The 17,706-nt window shown below is 39.5% G+C and overlaps 1 protein-coding gene across 12 annotated transcripts in view; it reads right to left on the bottom strand.

The window, feature by feature from the left end:
* PPP1R12B (protein phosphatase 1 regulatory subunit 12B) overlaps window positions 1-17,706 on the bottom strand; it is a 223,797-nt gene that overhangs the window by 39,868 nt on the left and 166,223 nt on the right. Inside the window, exon 1 of one of the 12 annotated variants that reach the window (XM_047840204.1) lies at window positions 3,571-4,346. The exons of the other annotated variants lie outside the window; for them this stretch is intronic. Within the exon in view, the coding sequence (XP_047696160.1) occupies window positions 3,571-3,672 (102 nt within the window). The 5' untranslated portion in view covers window positions 3,673-4,346. Of the gene's footprint in view, window positions 1-3,570; window positions 4,347-17,706 lie in introns of those variants that run through there. 12 annotated transcript variants of the gene reach the window in all.

Genomic DNA, 17,706 nt, shown 5'->3' with positions numbered 1-17,706 from the left:
GGGGCGGGGGGGGGGGGGGTTGGGGATACTAAAAGAATAAATGATGAATATTTTCTTTATGGGAAAAGAGGTATGTAGTTTTAAAAACCATGTTTAACAGTGCAATTTTGTGTTCAGAGAATGAAAAATACTATTTTTGAAATACGAACCAGAGAAAGTAAACAAAATCTTAGCTGGCAAGACACATACTACCTTCCATATATAAGTGATTTTTTATCAGGGAGGATACTATTTGTACAACCTCTAGGCAAGCATTAGATTTTTATACTATTAAAAAGGGTCCTAGGGGCACCTGAGTGGCTCAGTCGGTTAAGCGTCTGACTCTTGGTTTTGGCTCAGGTCATGATCTCATGATTTGTGAGTTTGAGCCCTGCATTGGGCTCTGCACTGACAGTGCGAAGTCTGCTTGGGATTCTCTCTCTCCCCACTCTCTCTGCCCCTACGCCAATTGCGCACTCTCTCTCTCAAAATAAATAAACTTAAAAAAAAAAAAAAAGAAAAGAAAATGATCCTAGCTTACTGAGTACAGAAACACTGAATTACATAATGTTAAAAGTATCAGAAGCTTCTGAGAGTTTAAAAGTAAAGGTAGGTAAGATCAAGTTTTCTAGTACTGACAAATCATCCTACTATTTGTTTTCTCAAGTTACAAATAATACCTGTTTGAGTTGCAGTTTATAGTTTGCCCATCATGCTTCTTGAACATTTGACTAAGAGAAAGGTGTCCCAAATACTCTTCCCGTGTGAATAGCCACTCTTTAAGTTTCCTTTGAGGGCATTTTCCTTATATGGAAGCACTTAATATTTAGCCTCTTTAACAACAGTTAAGAAAAAACCATAAATATTTATACACTGGCTCAAGATTTCAATGTTTGTCTTGAAGAATGTTGGCTCCAGAGGCTATACCTCTTTGTGCAATTTCTAGCAAAAAACCGAAAGTGCACAAGTGAAGTTTGAGGGGAGTGAGAGTTGTTCTGATCTTAACTCTGAAATGTGCACAGACATTTCCCAGTCTCTTTAGTCAAGCATTTCTGCCTCTGAGAGAAATATGAAGACCTGTAGCCCACAAGGTCTCAGGCTCTGTGGGGTCCGTGGTTCATAGGCTCTAGGATTTGAGAATCAGGCGTGGGAGATTCAGGATAGCCTGTCAATTCCCTCCCTTGGTCTGTAGCTGCTGCCTGCCTCCTTCCTGCAATTTGTTTCCTGGGTCCTCATTATGCCTGAATTTTGGATTCCCATAGCTACCCACGCTTTTAACTGCCATCTGTGACCCTAGCATGTCCTTAACCTTCAAGTATATTTGATATGTAATCCAGTGTTGTGGATAAATATGGGTTTTGGAGCCAGAGAGACTGGGTTCTACTGCTTATTGCTGGCTGACTGATGTGGGTAAGCGGATTTTCTTCCATGTATCTCAGTTTCCTCAGACATAAAATGGTCACAGCAACACCCACCTTTCAGGGTGACTGAGGATTAAATGAGGTAAGGAAAATGAAGTGGCCGTCAGTTAAGTAACCAGGCATCAGAAGGCATATGAGCCCAACATCACCACCACAACACTAGGTGTTAAAGAGCACCACGTACTGAGTTAAGAGGGGGGGTGGTCATAGTATCCAAAACCAGTTTGTAAGCAGCACCCCAACTAGTCAGTACATGAGAGGAAACTAGGCTACAGGGGAATCGTAGGAGATAAATCTTAGTTTTATAGCCCGTTCAGAGTGTCAACAGCCTCCAAATTAGTCTCACATACCTTTCACTCTCTCAGACAGTAAAGACACCAGCAACGTAATGGAACATGAATGATATGCGAAAACCAACACTCTCTATAGTACAGCCTCAGGCCATGTGGACCTGGAAGTTGGTTACAGTAAGCAGATGCTATTATGGGAATCCACAGCCGCTTACCACTACAATTGGGAAGTAGTCTCTTATTAAGGCCATTCACATTTTGGTTTCCTGTAATCCAAATTTTCAATTTCTCTCCCACTGTGACCTCTGTCTAAAAAGTCAGGGATGGGGGGGATGGTGGGAGGAGGGTGGAAAGGGTGGATGGCAGCTCTCAGGACCGAGACAAGAAGAAAACACTGTTTAACTGTAAAGAAGAAATGCACTCAAACAGGGAAAAAAGGGGAGGGGCGTCACCAGACAGATTTTGTTGAATGTTCGCGAGCCATCTCATGCACTGCCCTGGGCACGCTGGTTACAGTGGTGAGAAGTGCTAACAATGGGCTCTTTACACCAAAAGGTATTGCTGATTGGGCAAGAGGGAGGGGAACAAAGGGAAACACTAACTGAAGTAAAAGTGCTCCATTTTGTGGACCTCATTTGGTAGCCACCAAAAAGTACCCAACAGCTGCCGAGGAGGAAGCATTCTGTGGCTTCTTCGAAAAGAAAGGCACGCCATCCTAAGCGTTGAAGAAACTGTCCCCGAACTCAGCGATGGTGGCACTGGAGCCTCCTAGTCCACTCACAACAAGAACTTATGAATGAAATAGCTTTTTAACAAAACGCTGAATATCCCTAGCTGATGTCCGAGACCAACATGCCACATACCAAATTCTACTCCATGGTAATTTGCCCCATGAGAAAGACATTGAAAATGAATATAAAATAAAAGAAACACAATAGTCAATTCAGGTTTCTTGCAGATTTTTTCCCCACAGCTCCCCAAATAAGGAAGCTATGACCACCGTACTACTTACTCTGTACATATACTACAGCACAACCTTGTTCCCTAAGAAGGAGCTCTACCTTGCCCGCTACCTAATATGCCCATCAGGGTTCTCATCACTTGCTATTGGTAGCACTGCTTGCTTTTGTGAGTTTCCTACAGGGGAAGACACTGAATCAGATGTAAATCACTTGTAGAGAAACATTCACTAGAGGAGAAAAAAAAAAAAATCTCAAATGGATCTGCCTGGGGTATTACAAACACTTCCACACAGCTGGTTGTCAATAGCCAGGAGTCATTTAGAACTTTAGAAGCACAAGGTTTCCTGAGGGTGACTGAGAAGTAAAGACTCCCAAGTATTTTTTTCTCTCTCTTTATCACTCAGTGGACACACAAAATAGGCAAAGGTATACACTCTCTCATATACACACCTACACAAATGTTCATGAGGAACTTGCCCATAACTGAAGTTTAACATCTATAGTTTCAGCCACTTGGGAGCTTTATCTCTGGAAACGTAGTATTTGACCCACACAAAAAAACAAACAGGAAACGGAGCAATTAAAAACAGCCACAGAAATTAAGAAACGCCTGTAGGATATAGTGACAAGGACTCTAAAATCGTACTGTTAGGCAGCTTACAACTGACAGTTAAAAGCTAAAATACAGAAACCGTAGTCTGGCATATTTAAGTCTGCTTTTACTTAAGACTACAGTAAGTATTATGAACCACAACCTCTTGCAGAAAAGCTCACAGGGTCTTTACTCGCAATTTTTTTCTCCTCTACTGATTCCCATATGCTCTGAAATGCCTTTGCTCTAAACCTAACTCCCCAAGTTACATATACGTTTTCCATCTCTGACCCAACTAAGAACATACGTAAATAAAAACTGCTTACTCGGAGCGTCTTGGCAGTCGGGGAGGGAGATGCTGGGGGAGAATCAGACTGAGACTTCCTATTCCGAGTGAATTCTTTACTTCGGGCATATAAAGAGGACATGATTCCTCAGGATGTAGACAGACACTCAACCACTGGATTCTTCACACAAAGCTGAGAAAGTGCCCCTGCAGGTTACCCTCACAGAATCTCTCCTTTTAGTTGATGCAAGAAGACTTTGGATAGAACTAAATAAAGGATAAAAGCCACCCTGTAAATTATAGTCTTGCGCTCTAAGCCAGTCCACAGTGAAACAGAGTCTGAGAGGCGTGCTCCATCAATATTTTCAGTTCAGCTTCAATCACAAGTGCCCAGGACTTGTAGCTTACGGTGAGGGTGCTGTGCTGAGCCACACCTTTTATGCCTAGATTGAGTCCTTGATTCTCCCAAAAGGACACTTCTTATTGAGACTTGCTCCCCAGTAAAACCTGAGTCTAGGTTCCCGATGACACCAGATTAAATCCCAGAGGAAAGATGACCTTGGATCCTGTCGGAGACGAGCCTGGGATGAACTACCATCGCTTTAACCAGAGGGAAGAAACAGAAATCCTCTGGAAATCATGCCGTCTTTCCTTAGCTGGACTCCACTGGGCTGGAAGGGGTTTAGAACTGCTGTGATAAATTCAGGTTAAACAACTCAAAAAACCCCCCCAAAAACAAAAAACTACAAATAAGGAACCAAGAGTTTATGAGAAGGAAGCCGTCTGAGGAAGTCAAGTTTCCCTGAGTCCTCCCAGACGAAGCTGCTTTTACATATAAACACTCACAGTCATACACACATCTTTTCCCCTCCCCTCTTCTATTTTCTGACATTCCAAATCCCTATTCGCTCAGCGAGGAATGCTGGAGAAGAGCCAAGGGCAAAGATTCACTTTCAACTCAGAATTCGGGTTGCCACTTGCAGGAAGAAAAGAAAGCCTGCCAGCTTCTAGGAATAAAGGGAGGCTCTTTGGGGACATGCTCAGGGGCAAAGCCCACCAACCTTCTGGTATCCACTGCTTCGGCGGGAGTAAGCAGCACGTTCAACGGCGGACTTCTCTGAACAGTTTGCTAAATATCAGATGGGGACTTTTCAACTTCTGGATCTCTTAAGTAACAAAGCCCTGACAGACACATCAGTCAAAGCACCTTCAGGCCCTTTGTGTTCCATTTTAATGACCTGTCGTTCCTGCCGCACCACAAGGAAGCCCAGCAAACTGAAACTTTGGCCCACTGCAAAGGAAGCTCTCTGTATAATGCAGACTTGAATGGCTGAGTCTCTAAGTATACAGCTTACCAGAGTTTTCTGAAACACCGTAATCAGGGAAGACCAAATGGGAAAGGGGTTACAGGTAAGGGAAAAGAAGGGGTCAGAAATGAAGAGAGAAAACAGAGACAGTAGCAGAAATGCAAGACCACAGGACTGAGTTACCCACAGGGAAAATTAAGAGTTAAAAAGAAAGGAATTTATTTGCTTGGTGTTGAAGGTTTTTGGATTTGGCCTTGAAACATCTCAAATTTAATCTTTTGCACTCTGTTGTCATCACTACCCTATCCAACATTTCTAGGCCAAATGCTTTCTAAGCCAATGGTTTTATCCCCAAAGTAACAATTCACTTCTCTCTGGGCTCTTGGAAACTCTACCCTGCTCTCCCTTTTCCTACGTGAAATTTATACTTTTTCCTTCAAATCTTCCTAGCATGCCACTCTTTTTTCCTCTATTTATCTTGATATCTTCATTATTCTTATGACAAATTTTGTTAAATTAATGAAGGGAAGTGATCAGCTATTTGGGGGTTGGTCTGAGGAATACAGGTTGACAAGGGTTTATAAGAGCACCTGGGCACCTGGGTGGCTCAGTTGCTTGAATGTCCTACTCTTGATTTTGGCTTTGGTCATGGTCCCAGGGTGGTGGGAGTGAGCACTGTATTGGGCTCAGTGCTAGGCATGGTGCCTGCTTGGGATTCTCTCTCTCTTTCCCTTTGCCCCTCTCCCCAACTCATGTACTCTCTCTCTAAAATAAAATAAAATAAAATAAAATAAAATAAAATAAAATAAAATAAAATAAAATAGGCTTTAACTCATTCCCAATCTAAAAAACTTAAGACTGATCAATTCCACCACAAACCAGATTATACTGTGTCTGAAAGGCCAGTTATTTTGGGAATTCAGATCTACGAATCTTACGTTTTAGATCCTACTTATACAGTTAATCTCATCTGATAAGAATGAGTTTTTCTCTATTAGATCTCTTCACCTAGAAAAGAAATATTGATGTAAATCTAAATAGTAACATTCCCACAGCAAGCATGATTGTCTAGGGAAGGATTAAGGAGGGATACTTTTCACTATCTAGAATGAAAGTTACCAGGTTACATTATTCCTCAAAGAAATGGCAAGAACAAGTCTGATCAGTTTCCTGACATGTTTCTGTAGGTTTATACAATGATTTCATTTCTCATTGGCAACTGAAGAGGAAATGTAAAAGCCTGTTACTCCCAATTATTATTCCTGTCTCTTTTCACTTCTATCTTACATCTAATTCTAGGCAGTACTAACAATGGTAAACTCTCTTATATTTTAAAGTGTTTTAACATACATTATCTCACTTGATCCTCTCAATGCTGACAGGCAGTAATCTGGTCTAGTTAGGAGATTGGCTTTATATAGGGGAGTTGAGCCAATAAATAAACATATTGAGGGTAATGGGACCTAGATTTCTCAATCTTGGAGAAGGAAGGTATAAATAAGAAAAAAGGTAAAGCTAGAATAAACCTTGTGATGATATGCTGGATTGAAGGTATCGGTGTGAACCAGTGATTTTAAATATATAGTGACATAAGTAACTAGAGATGTGTGTGTGTGTGTGTGTGTGTGTGTGTGTGTGTGTGCGCACGCACGCGCGCCTAAGTGAATGCATCTATATGTGTGTTTCCTAGCTCTCTCCACTGCGAGATGGGGGAAGAGCAACACTCCAGTAGCATTTCACACACCTAGTGCCCAGATCATCGTTTCCACATGTACTCTCCAATAAAAGGAACACGGCTCCCTGAGAAATGGCTAATTCCAGAGCTGGGGCAGGGAAAGAAAATGAGCCTGGGTCTCTTATGTCAGAAAATAAGGGGGCGCCTGGGTGGCGCAGTCCGTTGAGCTTCCGACTTCAGCCAGGTCATGATCTCGCGGTCCGTGAGTTCGAGCCCCGCGTCGGGCTCTGGGCTGATGGCTCGGAGCCTGGAGCCTGTTTCCGATTCTGTGTCTCCCTCTCTCTCTGCCCCTCCCCCGTTCATGCTCTGTCTCTCTCTGTCCCAAAAATAAATAAACATTGAAAAAAAAATTAAAAAAAAAAAAAGAAAATAAGGAAGCACTTTAACAATAATGGGAACATAACAAAAGGACATGGAGACCTGCTTAAAAAGCCAACTTGAGATAAACTGAGCATCAAAATAAATAATGACAGTGAAAAGTTATAACCCACTGAACAAAAAAGGAGTCCGTGAACACACATTAATATAAATAAATGAGGAGAGAAAGTTCTTCCTTACAATAGAATACCTAATAATAATGTAAAGGAGTAATGAAATTAAAAAAAATCACCATTTGGCAAACACCAATGTAAAGTCAATCCAAGGAAGGAACATTAGTGGATACCAAAGCTAGTAGGTTAAAACAGGATGAGGAACTGGATTTTACATAATCTCAAAGTATCGCCTATTAATCACAAAAGTGGAAAAGGGAGATGTACTGTGGAGAAACCTAGCAGACACCATCTTACTCAAGTGGCCAAAGGTCAACACTACCAGTAGTGGGGCAGATTGTTAGGGCATAACATTGTGGTAGAAAATGCATAAATTGGGTCTACTTAAGAGGAAACACTGGGCCCAAACTGAGGGACATACTTGACAGGCCTGTCATCTTAAAAATATCAAGGTCATGAAAAGCAAGGAAAGACTGACTAAAGAGACATGAGAATCAGGTCTAATGTGTGATCCCGTATTGGATCCTTCTGCTACAAAGAACATTATTGGGACAACCTGGTAAAAACTGAATGTGGTCTCTGGGTGAAGGATATACTAGAGTTCTCTGTACTATTCTTAAAATATTTGAAATTGTTTCAAAATAAGAAGTTAAAAAAAAAAACCCTAGTTCTTTCATACTACAAGGGTGGGAAATGGGCCAAATGAGATAACTTCTTTTAACTCCAGAGAACTTTTGAAAGACAGTCTCTCATTACAGATATAATTAAGATGGTGTTCACCAAAGAACTGCATTTATTAATGGCAGTAAGCAATCACTTGGGCTAAAGACATAATGACTATGAACTAAGATTCATTAGATGGCCATGAATCAATTTCGTGGTTCACAATCAGATCAATAGAACGTGAAACAGAACAGCAAATATGATAGCACATGACACAGAATAGAGTAAGGGAAGGCTTTCATGGAACCGTTGTTTTAGTTAGGCATAATACATTTATAAGCATACTGGGTCACAGTGTAAAATGCATTTCTTTTTTTTTTAACTATTTATTTTTGAGAGACAGAGACGGGGGGGAGAGAGAGAGAGAGAGAGAAAGAGAGAGAGAGAGAGAGAGAGAGAGAGAGAGAGAGAGAGGCAGAGAGAAAGGGGGACAGAGGATCCAAAGCAGGCTCTGTGCTGACAACAGAGAGTCTGATGTGGGGCTTGAACTCTCAAAATATGAGATCATGACCTAAGCCAGTCGGACACTTAACCAAATGAGCCACCCAGGCACCCCTAAAATGCATTTCTTATTGTGGGTCATGGTCAAAAAAGTTTGAAAGTCAAGAACAAAGAGCTAGTACAAGTCCTTTGGTGGTGAGAAGAGAAAGAACAGTTTCTACTCTGGCATGACAGGAGGAGAATTATCTCATCCTTGAGTTATCAAACTGGCAAAGGATAGGTGCTTTGAACTAAATTTGACCCAGTATTACACTGCTTCATCAGTAAAATCTGAAAACGCTATAAAAAGTCATTACTTATTCTGCAAAATTTGGGATCTGGTGGACAAAAACCAGACAGAATGATTTTGTTATGGTTGATACAATTCCCAGAAGCATCTCTAGTGTCAGACTGTCAGACTTTCACCACACAAATATTCAGACTACTCAAATGCACCCTGCAAATCCTCTGTGTGTTCTGTGGCATGACTGGAGAGTCCTTGAATGTCACTGAAGGGCTTTCACTAGAGGAACCAGTATCCTCCTGACTATCATGTCAAAAAAGCATGTTTGGAATTCCAACTCTTTCTTCCTAGTTGAAGAATATGGTTTCCCCCCTTTCCCCAATAAACTGATAATTCAAGATCAATCAACAGTGTTTATTACAACATGAAGGGGGAGACCGTAGTTAGAATTTGTAAGCATATTACACTTTGGGTATCAAACATGGCATTAGTATTAAGTTCACAGAAAAAAACATTTTATTCTGCTTGCTGTATTTGCTATTCAACTGAGACCGGTAGCCTGCAAAAGGGTCCTGATATTTATCCAGGATAAAGTAATTAAAAATATTTCTTTAAAAACTTCATCTTGGGGCACCTGGGTGGCTCAGTCGGTTGAGCGTCCGACTTCGGCTCAGGTCATGATCTCGCACTCGGTGGGTTCAAGCCCCGCATCGGGCTCTGTGCTGACAGCTCGGAGCCTGGAGCCTGCTTCGGATTCTGTGTCTCCCTCTCTCTCTGGCCCTCCCCCCGTTCATGCTCTCTCTCTCTGTCTCAAAAGTAAATGAATGTTAAAAACAAAAAACAAAAAACAAAAAAAACTTCATCTGGTAAAGATTTTGAGTAGGGCAAGGATTAAGAGTATAGAAGGTCAGACAGAATGTGAAAGCACAGGTAAAACAATAGCCAGCTAGAAAGAACATCATTTGCTCTTGGGCTCTGAGCCAAACTAAGTTTTAAAACTTTCTGAGGGTAGAGCATACAAATATAAATGGGTGTGCAGTGGAAGGGGGTAGATATACCCGCAAAATGGTATATTAACTATGAACAACTTCTGGAAGTAAACCTCATAATTCTATTAGATTGTAAAACCCGGAGGCTTTATATTATCATTCTGCAAGTCATGCAAAATCTAATTTCTTGGAATTAGTTACATTTAAAATTAAAATGATCTCAGAGTGGTTTCCCAATCTCAAATGTTCCCTATCTATATTTTTCAAGTTCTTTTGTTACAAAAAAGAAAACAGGACAACAGAATAAAGTCCTGAAGTGCTTCTGGCTAAGAGATCATAAAAGACCTTCTCCATTAGCACTTGTGAATGTCAGAATCGAGTCCAAACTATGAGATGGGTAAGTCAATAAGTAAATGTTGTATGACTGTAGCCAGAAACTTCAGCCCTAGACTTTTCTGATGGGGCCCCAAACATGAAACTCAATCATCTAGAACTGCAATTCTAAAATTCTATTTTTGGCATAATGCCAAAAGAATCTTTACCAACACCCATTTCATCAGATATAGCAAAAGTATAGGAAAGTTCTTCTTGGAAAGTAAGTATGGCTTCCAAACCACAAGTTCTTTAAAGCCTAAAGGAGATTGTTAAATTGGCAGACATTACCTAGTCTTTCAAAAATTCTTATGCTGCTTCCTGCAAATCAAATTTTTTGGTAGCTTAGCTTAAAACTTCTGAGTAGTCACAATACACAGTATTTTAGTTCAGATTTCGGAAAGAAAGTAATGAGTCAAATATGACAATTAAGAAGTATAAGTAGTTTAAGATCCCTGTGCCTCCTTTTGGAACTAAGAGTTTGAAACAGAGCAATCATTTTCAGTCCCATTTATGAATATAAGTGCCAAAGAAAATACTTTTATTTTCAATCATCAATTGACACTTTTCTTACATCAATCCATCTAACCCTATTAAGTACTTACTCCATGCAACATACTATTAGGGTTATATAAAATTCTTTAAGACATGATTACTATCTTCAAAGAGATTACAGGATATCTCAAGATTTATATAACTGCAAAGTGAGGGCTCCATACTGCTAAAATTAACAACACTACAATCATCTCACACCAGTCAGAATGGCTATTATAAAAAAAAATACAAGAAATAACAAGTGTTGGCGAGAATGTGAAGAAAAGGGAACCCTCGTGCACTGTTGGTGGGAATGTAAATTGGTACAGCCACTATGGAAAACAGTATGGAGGTTCCTCAAAAACTTAAGAGCAAAAATGCCATATAATCCAGTAATTCCATTGATGTAACTCATGGAAAGAAAATGAAAACACTATTTTAAAAAGATATATGCACCCCTGTGTTTATTGTAGCATTACTTACAATAGCCAAGATATGGAGGCAACCTAAGTGTCCATAGAGAGATGAATGCATACAGAAGTGGGGTATGTATATACAATGGAATATTACTCAGCCATAAAAAAGAATGAACTGTTGTCATTTGTGATAACATGGACAGACCTAGAGGGTACTATGCAAAGTCAGAGAAAGAGAAATACCATACGATTTCACTTACATGTGGAATCTAAAAAAACAAAACAGGGCACCTGGGTGTCTCAGTCAGTTGAGCATCTGACTTCAGCTCAGGTCGTGATCTCATGCTTTGTGAGTTCAAGCCCCACCTCAGGCTTTGAGCTGATAGCACGGAGCCTGCTTTAGATTCTCTGCCTCCCTCTTTCTGTGTTTCTCCTCTGCTAGCACTCTTTCTCAAAAATAAGCATAATAAAATAAAATAAAATAAAATAAAATAAAATAAAATAAAATAAAATAAAATAAAATAAAGTAAAATAAAATAAAATAAAATAAAATAAAATAAAATAAAATAAAATAAAATAAAATAAAACAGAAACAGATTCATAAACACAGAGAACAAGCTGGTGGTTGCCAGGAGAGAGGGTGGTAGAGGGATAGGCAAAACAGGTGAGGGAGGTTAAGAGGCACAAACTTCCAGTTATAAACTAAATCACAGAGATGAAAAGTCCAGTCGAGGGAACACAGTCAATAATGCCGTATTAACCTTGTGTGGTGATCGGTGGGGACCATACTTCCTGTGGTGAGCACAGCATAATGTACAGAATTGTCAAGCCACTGTGCCTCACACTTGAAACCCATATAACATGGTATGCCAACTATACTTCAATTAAAGAAAAAAGAATTATAAGCACAAAAAACAAACAAACAAAAAACCCAGTCAAGCCATACTCTTCCATACGTTCTTAAGTAATCTCTAATTTCATACTGAACAAATAAGGTGCTTTTAAAGGAGACCACCAATAGCTCACAGCCAAGTCTGAAGAACAGAGTGCAGAAGAGCTGCATTTACCATTCCATGTATTTATACTGTGGTTTTTATTACTGGGCACCTAGAGGAGCCACACGCATTATTTGAGGGATAAAGGGCGTATGTGAGAAGTTCTGAAGAGAGCAGGAAGTTCTTTGTCACGTGACTCCTTTGTCCTTCCATTTTTCCACCTTAATCCTCATTTTTAATTTATATGTTACGAAAATCTTCCCCCTTCTTGGGGGGTAGGGAAGATCAATGATGTGAACTCATGTTTAATGATTTCTCCTGTGTAGATGATTCTGAGTGAGGTAGAAATACTAGGGATTTTACCACAAAATGAGTCTCTTACCCTCAACTTCTCCTTTGAAATGAATCATTCTAGAGTGAAGTATCAGCCTTATTCCAATATACGGAAATAAAGAGCAGAAAGAAGCCATGCAATTCTTTCCACCTAATAGAGGGCTTCCGACATGTGTTCTTTATGAAAAAGCAATAAAAGCTAAAAAATCAGACCAACAAAACACATTCACTGAAAACTCTGGTGGGTTGCTTACGGGTGAGGGAAAGAGACAGTGCCATTTTCAGGTACAAGGCAGTAACACAGAGGCAAAGTAAGATAAGACCCACAAGTTGCTGAGCATGAAGTTCACTAATTTTTATTAGTCTACAAAACGTTCCCCATCTTGCCCTTATATATTTAAATAATATGCCAGTGTTATAAAAGTTTAAATCTCAGAAACTCACTTAAGGATAAGGGATTATATAGGCCCTTTGAGAAACCTGTCCCAGAATTGGTTTATAGGTTTAGTGTTTTGCAACGAAATTTAAACTGAGCAACAGCTAAAAAAAAAAGGTGAACAGAAGTGAAAAGCTACCTCCTTTTTATGTAATAACTTATGCAGCTTTTCCTCCACTCACACTTTCTTTCTAGGCCTCACCAGATACAAACAGCCAAAAGTAAAGATAGAGGGGGCAACTCAGAAGCTGAGCTGAGGTTTTCTTTCCTTTTTTTTTTTTTTTTAAGTTTATTTATTTATTTTGAGGGAGAGAGGGCATGTGCCCATAAGTGCGCAAGCAGGGGAGGGGCAGAGAGAGAGGAGAGAGAGAGAACCAGCGTGAGCCCAGAAGTGGTGCTCGATCCCACAAACCTAGAGGTCATGACCTGAGCCAAAATCAAGAGTTGGATGCTTAACTGATTGAGCCACCCAGGTGCTCCTGAGCAGAGGTTTTCAAGGGTGAAGGTGGGAGTGGGGGCAATACTTCCTCGGGGGCATTTGCAAATAATGTAAGGACGATGGTTCTCACAAAGACTGGAGGGTGCTATCAGCATTTAGCAAGCCAGGATCAGGGACACTGAATGTCCTACAACACTCTAGACAGAGTGTCATCATTAGGATGAAGAAGTAATTACTCTGCTAAAATGCTCACAGGGCTCTGATGAGAAAAAATGCTGCAAATGATCAAGAGCACTAACAGAGCAAATTACATCTTTTTTGATTAGCTTAGAAGTAGCCCAAAGGGCTTTATAGGTTACATGGCTGGTTAAACACTGAATAAGTAGCTTATAAGAGTATGACTTATCTAAAACTTTTGTTAGAACTTACTACAACTATAGTTGTAGTTAGGAAAGAGTTGTTTAAAAAAGTTGTTTATCTCAATAAGGTTGCTTTAAAAAGTCAAGGAGAAAGATGTTGAATACTACCATAGTTTTATAATACTATAAAATACTTAATGATATTTTAGAGTATCCTTTAAAATACATTTGTTTAGTGCGTAAAGATATGTTTGATATTTATGTTGTGCTTGTAATCTGTGTGTCAGGCAAAACACACTACCATCTGGTGGCATGTCTAAAACGTAGGCTCAGTATTTAGGAACAGTGAGCTTCTTGATAGTGAAACCTATACTTAAAGGTATAAAATCAGAGAACCATCATAAGCTGTGAGTAGTAGAAGCCTATAAAAATAAATTATAAACATAAAGGTTCAGAAAGTCTACTTTAAGTTCAAGTGTTCAAGTGTTTTAACTATCATCAGCCTGATGTAGTTACTTTTTAATATTTTGGTAATTTTCTTTAAAGCCTATAAATTTGGCTGAATGCTCCATCGGGTGGTAAGAAAAGGAGAAAAGGAAAAATATTTCCCATTACTTGTAGTTGGCAGAGTTTTAAGGAAGAAGGCCATTACTGTACTAAGAAAAGCAACCTATGTATGGATCATGTAGAAGTTTTAATTCTTCAGCTACTTTTCCTAATTGTGAATTTATAGTTGGTTCAGAAATAAAGTCTACTCCATTCATCTAAGTTTACTGAGAACCCTCCTTCCTTAGCATTAAAAATGTAGTTACAAACTCAACACTTAATTTTCTTATTTTTTAAAAAGTTTACTTATTTTGAGAGAAAGGAAGAGAGGAGGAGGAGGAGGAGGAGGAGGAGGAGGGAGAGAGAGAGAGAGAGAGCGCGAGCGTGAGCATGCATGAGCAGGGGAGGGGAAGAGAGGGAGGTAGAGAGAATCCCAAGCAGGCACTGCACTGTCAGCCTGGAGCCTGATGCAGGGCTTGAACTCACCAACCCATGAGATCATGACCAGAGCTGAAACCAGGAGTTGGATGCTTAATCAACTGAGCAACCCAGGTGCCACAACATCTAATTTTCTTATAATAGTACAAGTCCCAGAAAAGTACATAAACGAACATTCCTAGTCTACGATGAACTGGCATACACACTTTCTGCTTTGCAGATGCTGTTGACATATACAGTGTAAATGTTTGTCCATATGCTTTAGGAGTTGTCTATATACCATCTATATATGCTTTATGTCCATGCTCTCAGTTAAAAATACTTCAAGATAGTTGAAAATGGAAGACGCCATTGAACTGCTAGGTTTAGTTTTTAATGCTCTCATTTCTCTTTTGCTCAAATTATTTTCTTCTGTGCCAACTGAATCCTCTCAATATCTAAATTTTTCCTTTTTCTGCCTCTCTCATTTCCACTGGACATAAGTTTGCCCCTTCACTAGAGTTCTGCCAAAGGAAGTGTAAGCTTTCGTGCAGGCTAAACTGCACAGCTGTAACTCTGAAGATGACATAAAAGTTTCTCCCTGTGCCTAAGATACAAGAGATTTAAAAAGAAAAAAGCCATTCATTACAGAGAAAAAGTTGAAAAATAAAATATATCACAGGGAGAGTACTATTTTTTGTCCAGTTAATTCTTGCCCATGGCAGGTACAGAACAGTCTATGTGCTATTTAATAAGAAGTCCATTTCAAACTCCCACAGTATAATCGAACCAGAAACACAGCTCCTTCAGTCAGCCACGGGGGGAGGGGGGAAACAACTCCCAGGGTACGCAAGTTAATGGTCCTGTCAACCCTGTCATTCCCACATTGCAATGCCAATGTAATTACACACAAATACAATTATGCCGAGGCAAACACTGTTGCAGAGTGTAAGAGCTACATATGCATTTCTCTAAGAAACACAACTTGTGAGGCCCATGAAGCATGGCAATGTTTGTGGCAAACAGGACCAATGTGGGGATCAAATTAATTAGATTCCTGGAGTCTGCTGCTTAGTATGCAATTTGGGAAAGAACTAAGCTCCATGATGACTGACTGACTGGCATACATTGAACCACATACATATTGTTTTGTTTTAGCACAAAGGGCATATAAGAACTAATATTTGAGTGCCCTGGGCTCTGTTCTAATCAGTTTGCAAGATTCTGCATGTAATGTTACTATCTGGTTAGTTAATTTGGGTGGTGCTAATAATGTGTTACTGGAGTTAAGTTCACAGTCTCTATATGTTTAGTTAGCACATATTTAAACAAACAAAACAACAAATAAAATACCTCTTCCATACCACAAACTATTAGTGACCTAGCTATCTTACAAATACATACTACTGGTCCTAATACAGACTGAGTGGCAATATACAACACCTGTCATTAAAACTGGAATCGAAACTCCAAGAGCAAAGCGTATCTGTTTTTAACCACTCAGAAGGATGATCACAAAGTCTGGTGTTCCAATCAGTGAAACTTGCACCACCTAGGTATAATTAGTTGAATGTCCTTTTTTTGTTAATTTTTAAATGTTCTGAGTATAATTGATACCCAATGTTACAACAGTTTCATGCGTACAACATAACGAGTTGTTAGGTTTACACATTATGCTATGTTCACCACAAGTGTGGCTACCATCTATCCCGATACATCACTATTACAATATCATTGACTATATTCCTTATCCTGTGCCTTTTATTCCCATGATATATTCCTTCCATAACTGGAAGCTTGTATCTTCCAACACTTTCCCCTCTGGCAACCATCAGTTTGTTCCTAGTACTTACAGATCTGATTCTGGTTTTTGTTTTCTTACTCATTTGTTGTTGGCTTTTATTTTTTATATTCCACTTATGAGTGAAATCATATGGTATTTGTCTTTCTTTTCAGTCTTATTTTACTTAGCATAATATTCTCTAGGTCCATCCATGTTGTTTCAAACGGCACAATCTCATCTATTTCATGGCTGCATAATATTCCATCGTGTATATATACATATACATACACACACATACACCCCATATCTCCCTTATCTGTTCATCTATTGATGGACACTTAGGCTGCTTCCATGCTTTCCTTGGCTATTGTAAATAATGCTGCAATGAACATAGGAGTGCATGCATCTTTTCAAATTAATGTTTTTGTTTTCTTTGGTTAAGTACCCCAATAGTAGAATTGTTGAATCATATATTTTATTTTTAATTTTTTGAGTAACTTCCATACCGTTTTCCACAGTGGCTATACCAACTGACATTCCCATCAACAATGTATGAGGGTTCCTTTTTCTCTATATCCTTGCCAACACTTGTTATTTTGTGTGTTTTTGATTTCAGCTATTCTAACAGGTATAAGGTGATATTGTGGTTTTGATTTGCATTTCCTTGATGATTACTAATGCTGAACATCTTTTCCTTGTCTGTTGGCTATCTGTATGTCTTCTTTGGAAAAATGTCTATTCAGGTCCTCTGCCAATTTTTTGTTAAAAAAAATTTTTTTTAATGTTTATTTTTTGAGAGAGAGAGCATGAGTGGGGTGGTGGTGGGGGGGGGGCACGGAGAGGGGGACAGAGGATCCAAAGCAGGCTCTGTAATGACAGCAGTGAGCCGGATGTGGAGCTCAAACCTGCAAACTGTGAGATCATGACCCAAGTCAAAGTCAGACGCTCCACCAACTGAGCCACCCAGGTGCCCAGCCCCCCTTTTTAAAATAATTTAAAATATTTTATATATTTTTGACAGAGAGAGAAAGAGAGAGAAAGAGCAAGGACAGAGAGAGGGAGAGAGAGAATACCAAGCAGGCTCCATGCTGTCAATGTGGAGCCCAATGTGGGGCTTGAACCCACAAATCGTGAGATCATGACCTGAGCCAAAATCTAGAGTCAGATGCTTAACCAACTGAGCCACTCAGGCGCCTCTCCTCTGCCCATTTTTAAATCTGATTGTTTCTTTTGGTGTTGGGTTGTGTAACTTCTTTACATATTTTGGATATTAAGCCCTTATTGGATATGTCATTTGCAAACATCTTCTCCCATTCAGTAGGTTGTCTTTTTGTTTGGTTTGATGGTTTCCTTTGCTGTGCAAAAAGCATTTTATTTTGATGTAGTCCCAATTGTTTATTTTTACCTTTGTTTCCTCTGCCTTAGGAGACATAGCTAGGAAAATGTTATTATGGCCAATGCCAGAGAAATTACTGCCTGCAATCTCTTCTAGGACTTTTATGGTTTCAGATCTCACATTTAGGTCTTTAATGCATTTTAATTAGGCAAATATCTTTATTGTTCTAGTCCTTGGTCCT

The sequence above is a fragment of the Prionailurus viverrinus genome, chromosome F1, assembly GCF_022837055.1.
Source record: "Prionailurus viverrinus isolate Anna chromosome F1, UM_Priviv_1.0, whole genome shotgun sequence".
NCBI classification, from domain to species: domain Eukaryota; kingdom Metazoa; phylum Chordata; class Mammalia; order Carnivora; family Felidae; genus Prionailurus; species Prionailurus viverrinus.
The sequence above is the reverse complement of the archived record's forward strand: the minus strand, read 5'-3'. Positions and strand labels throughout refer to the sequence as shown.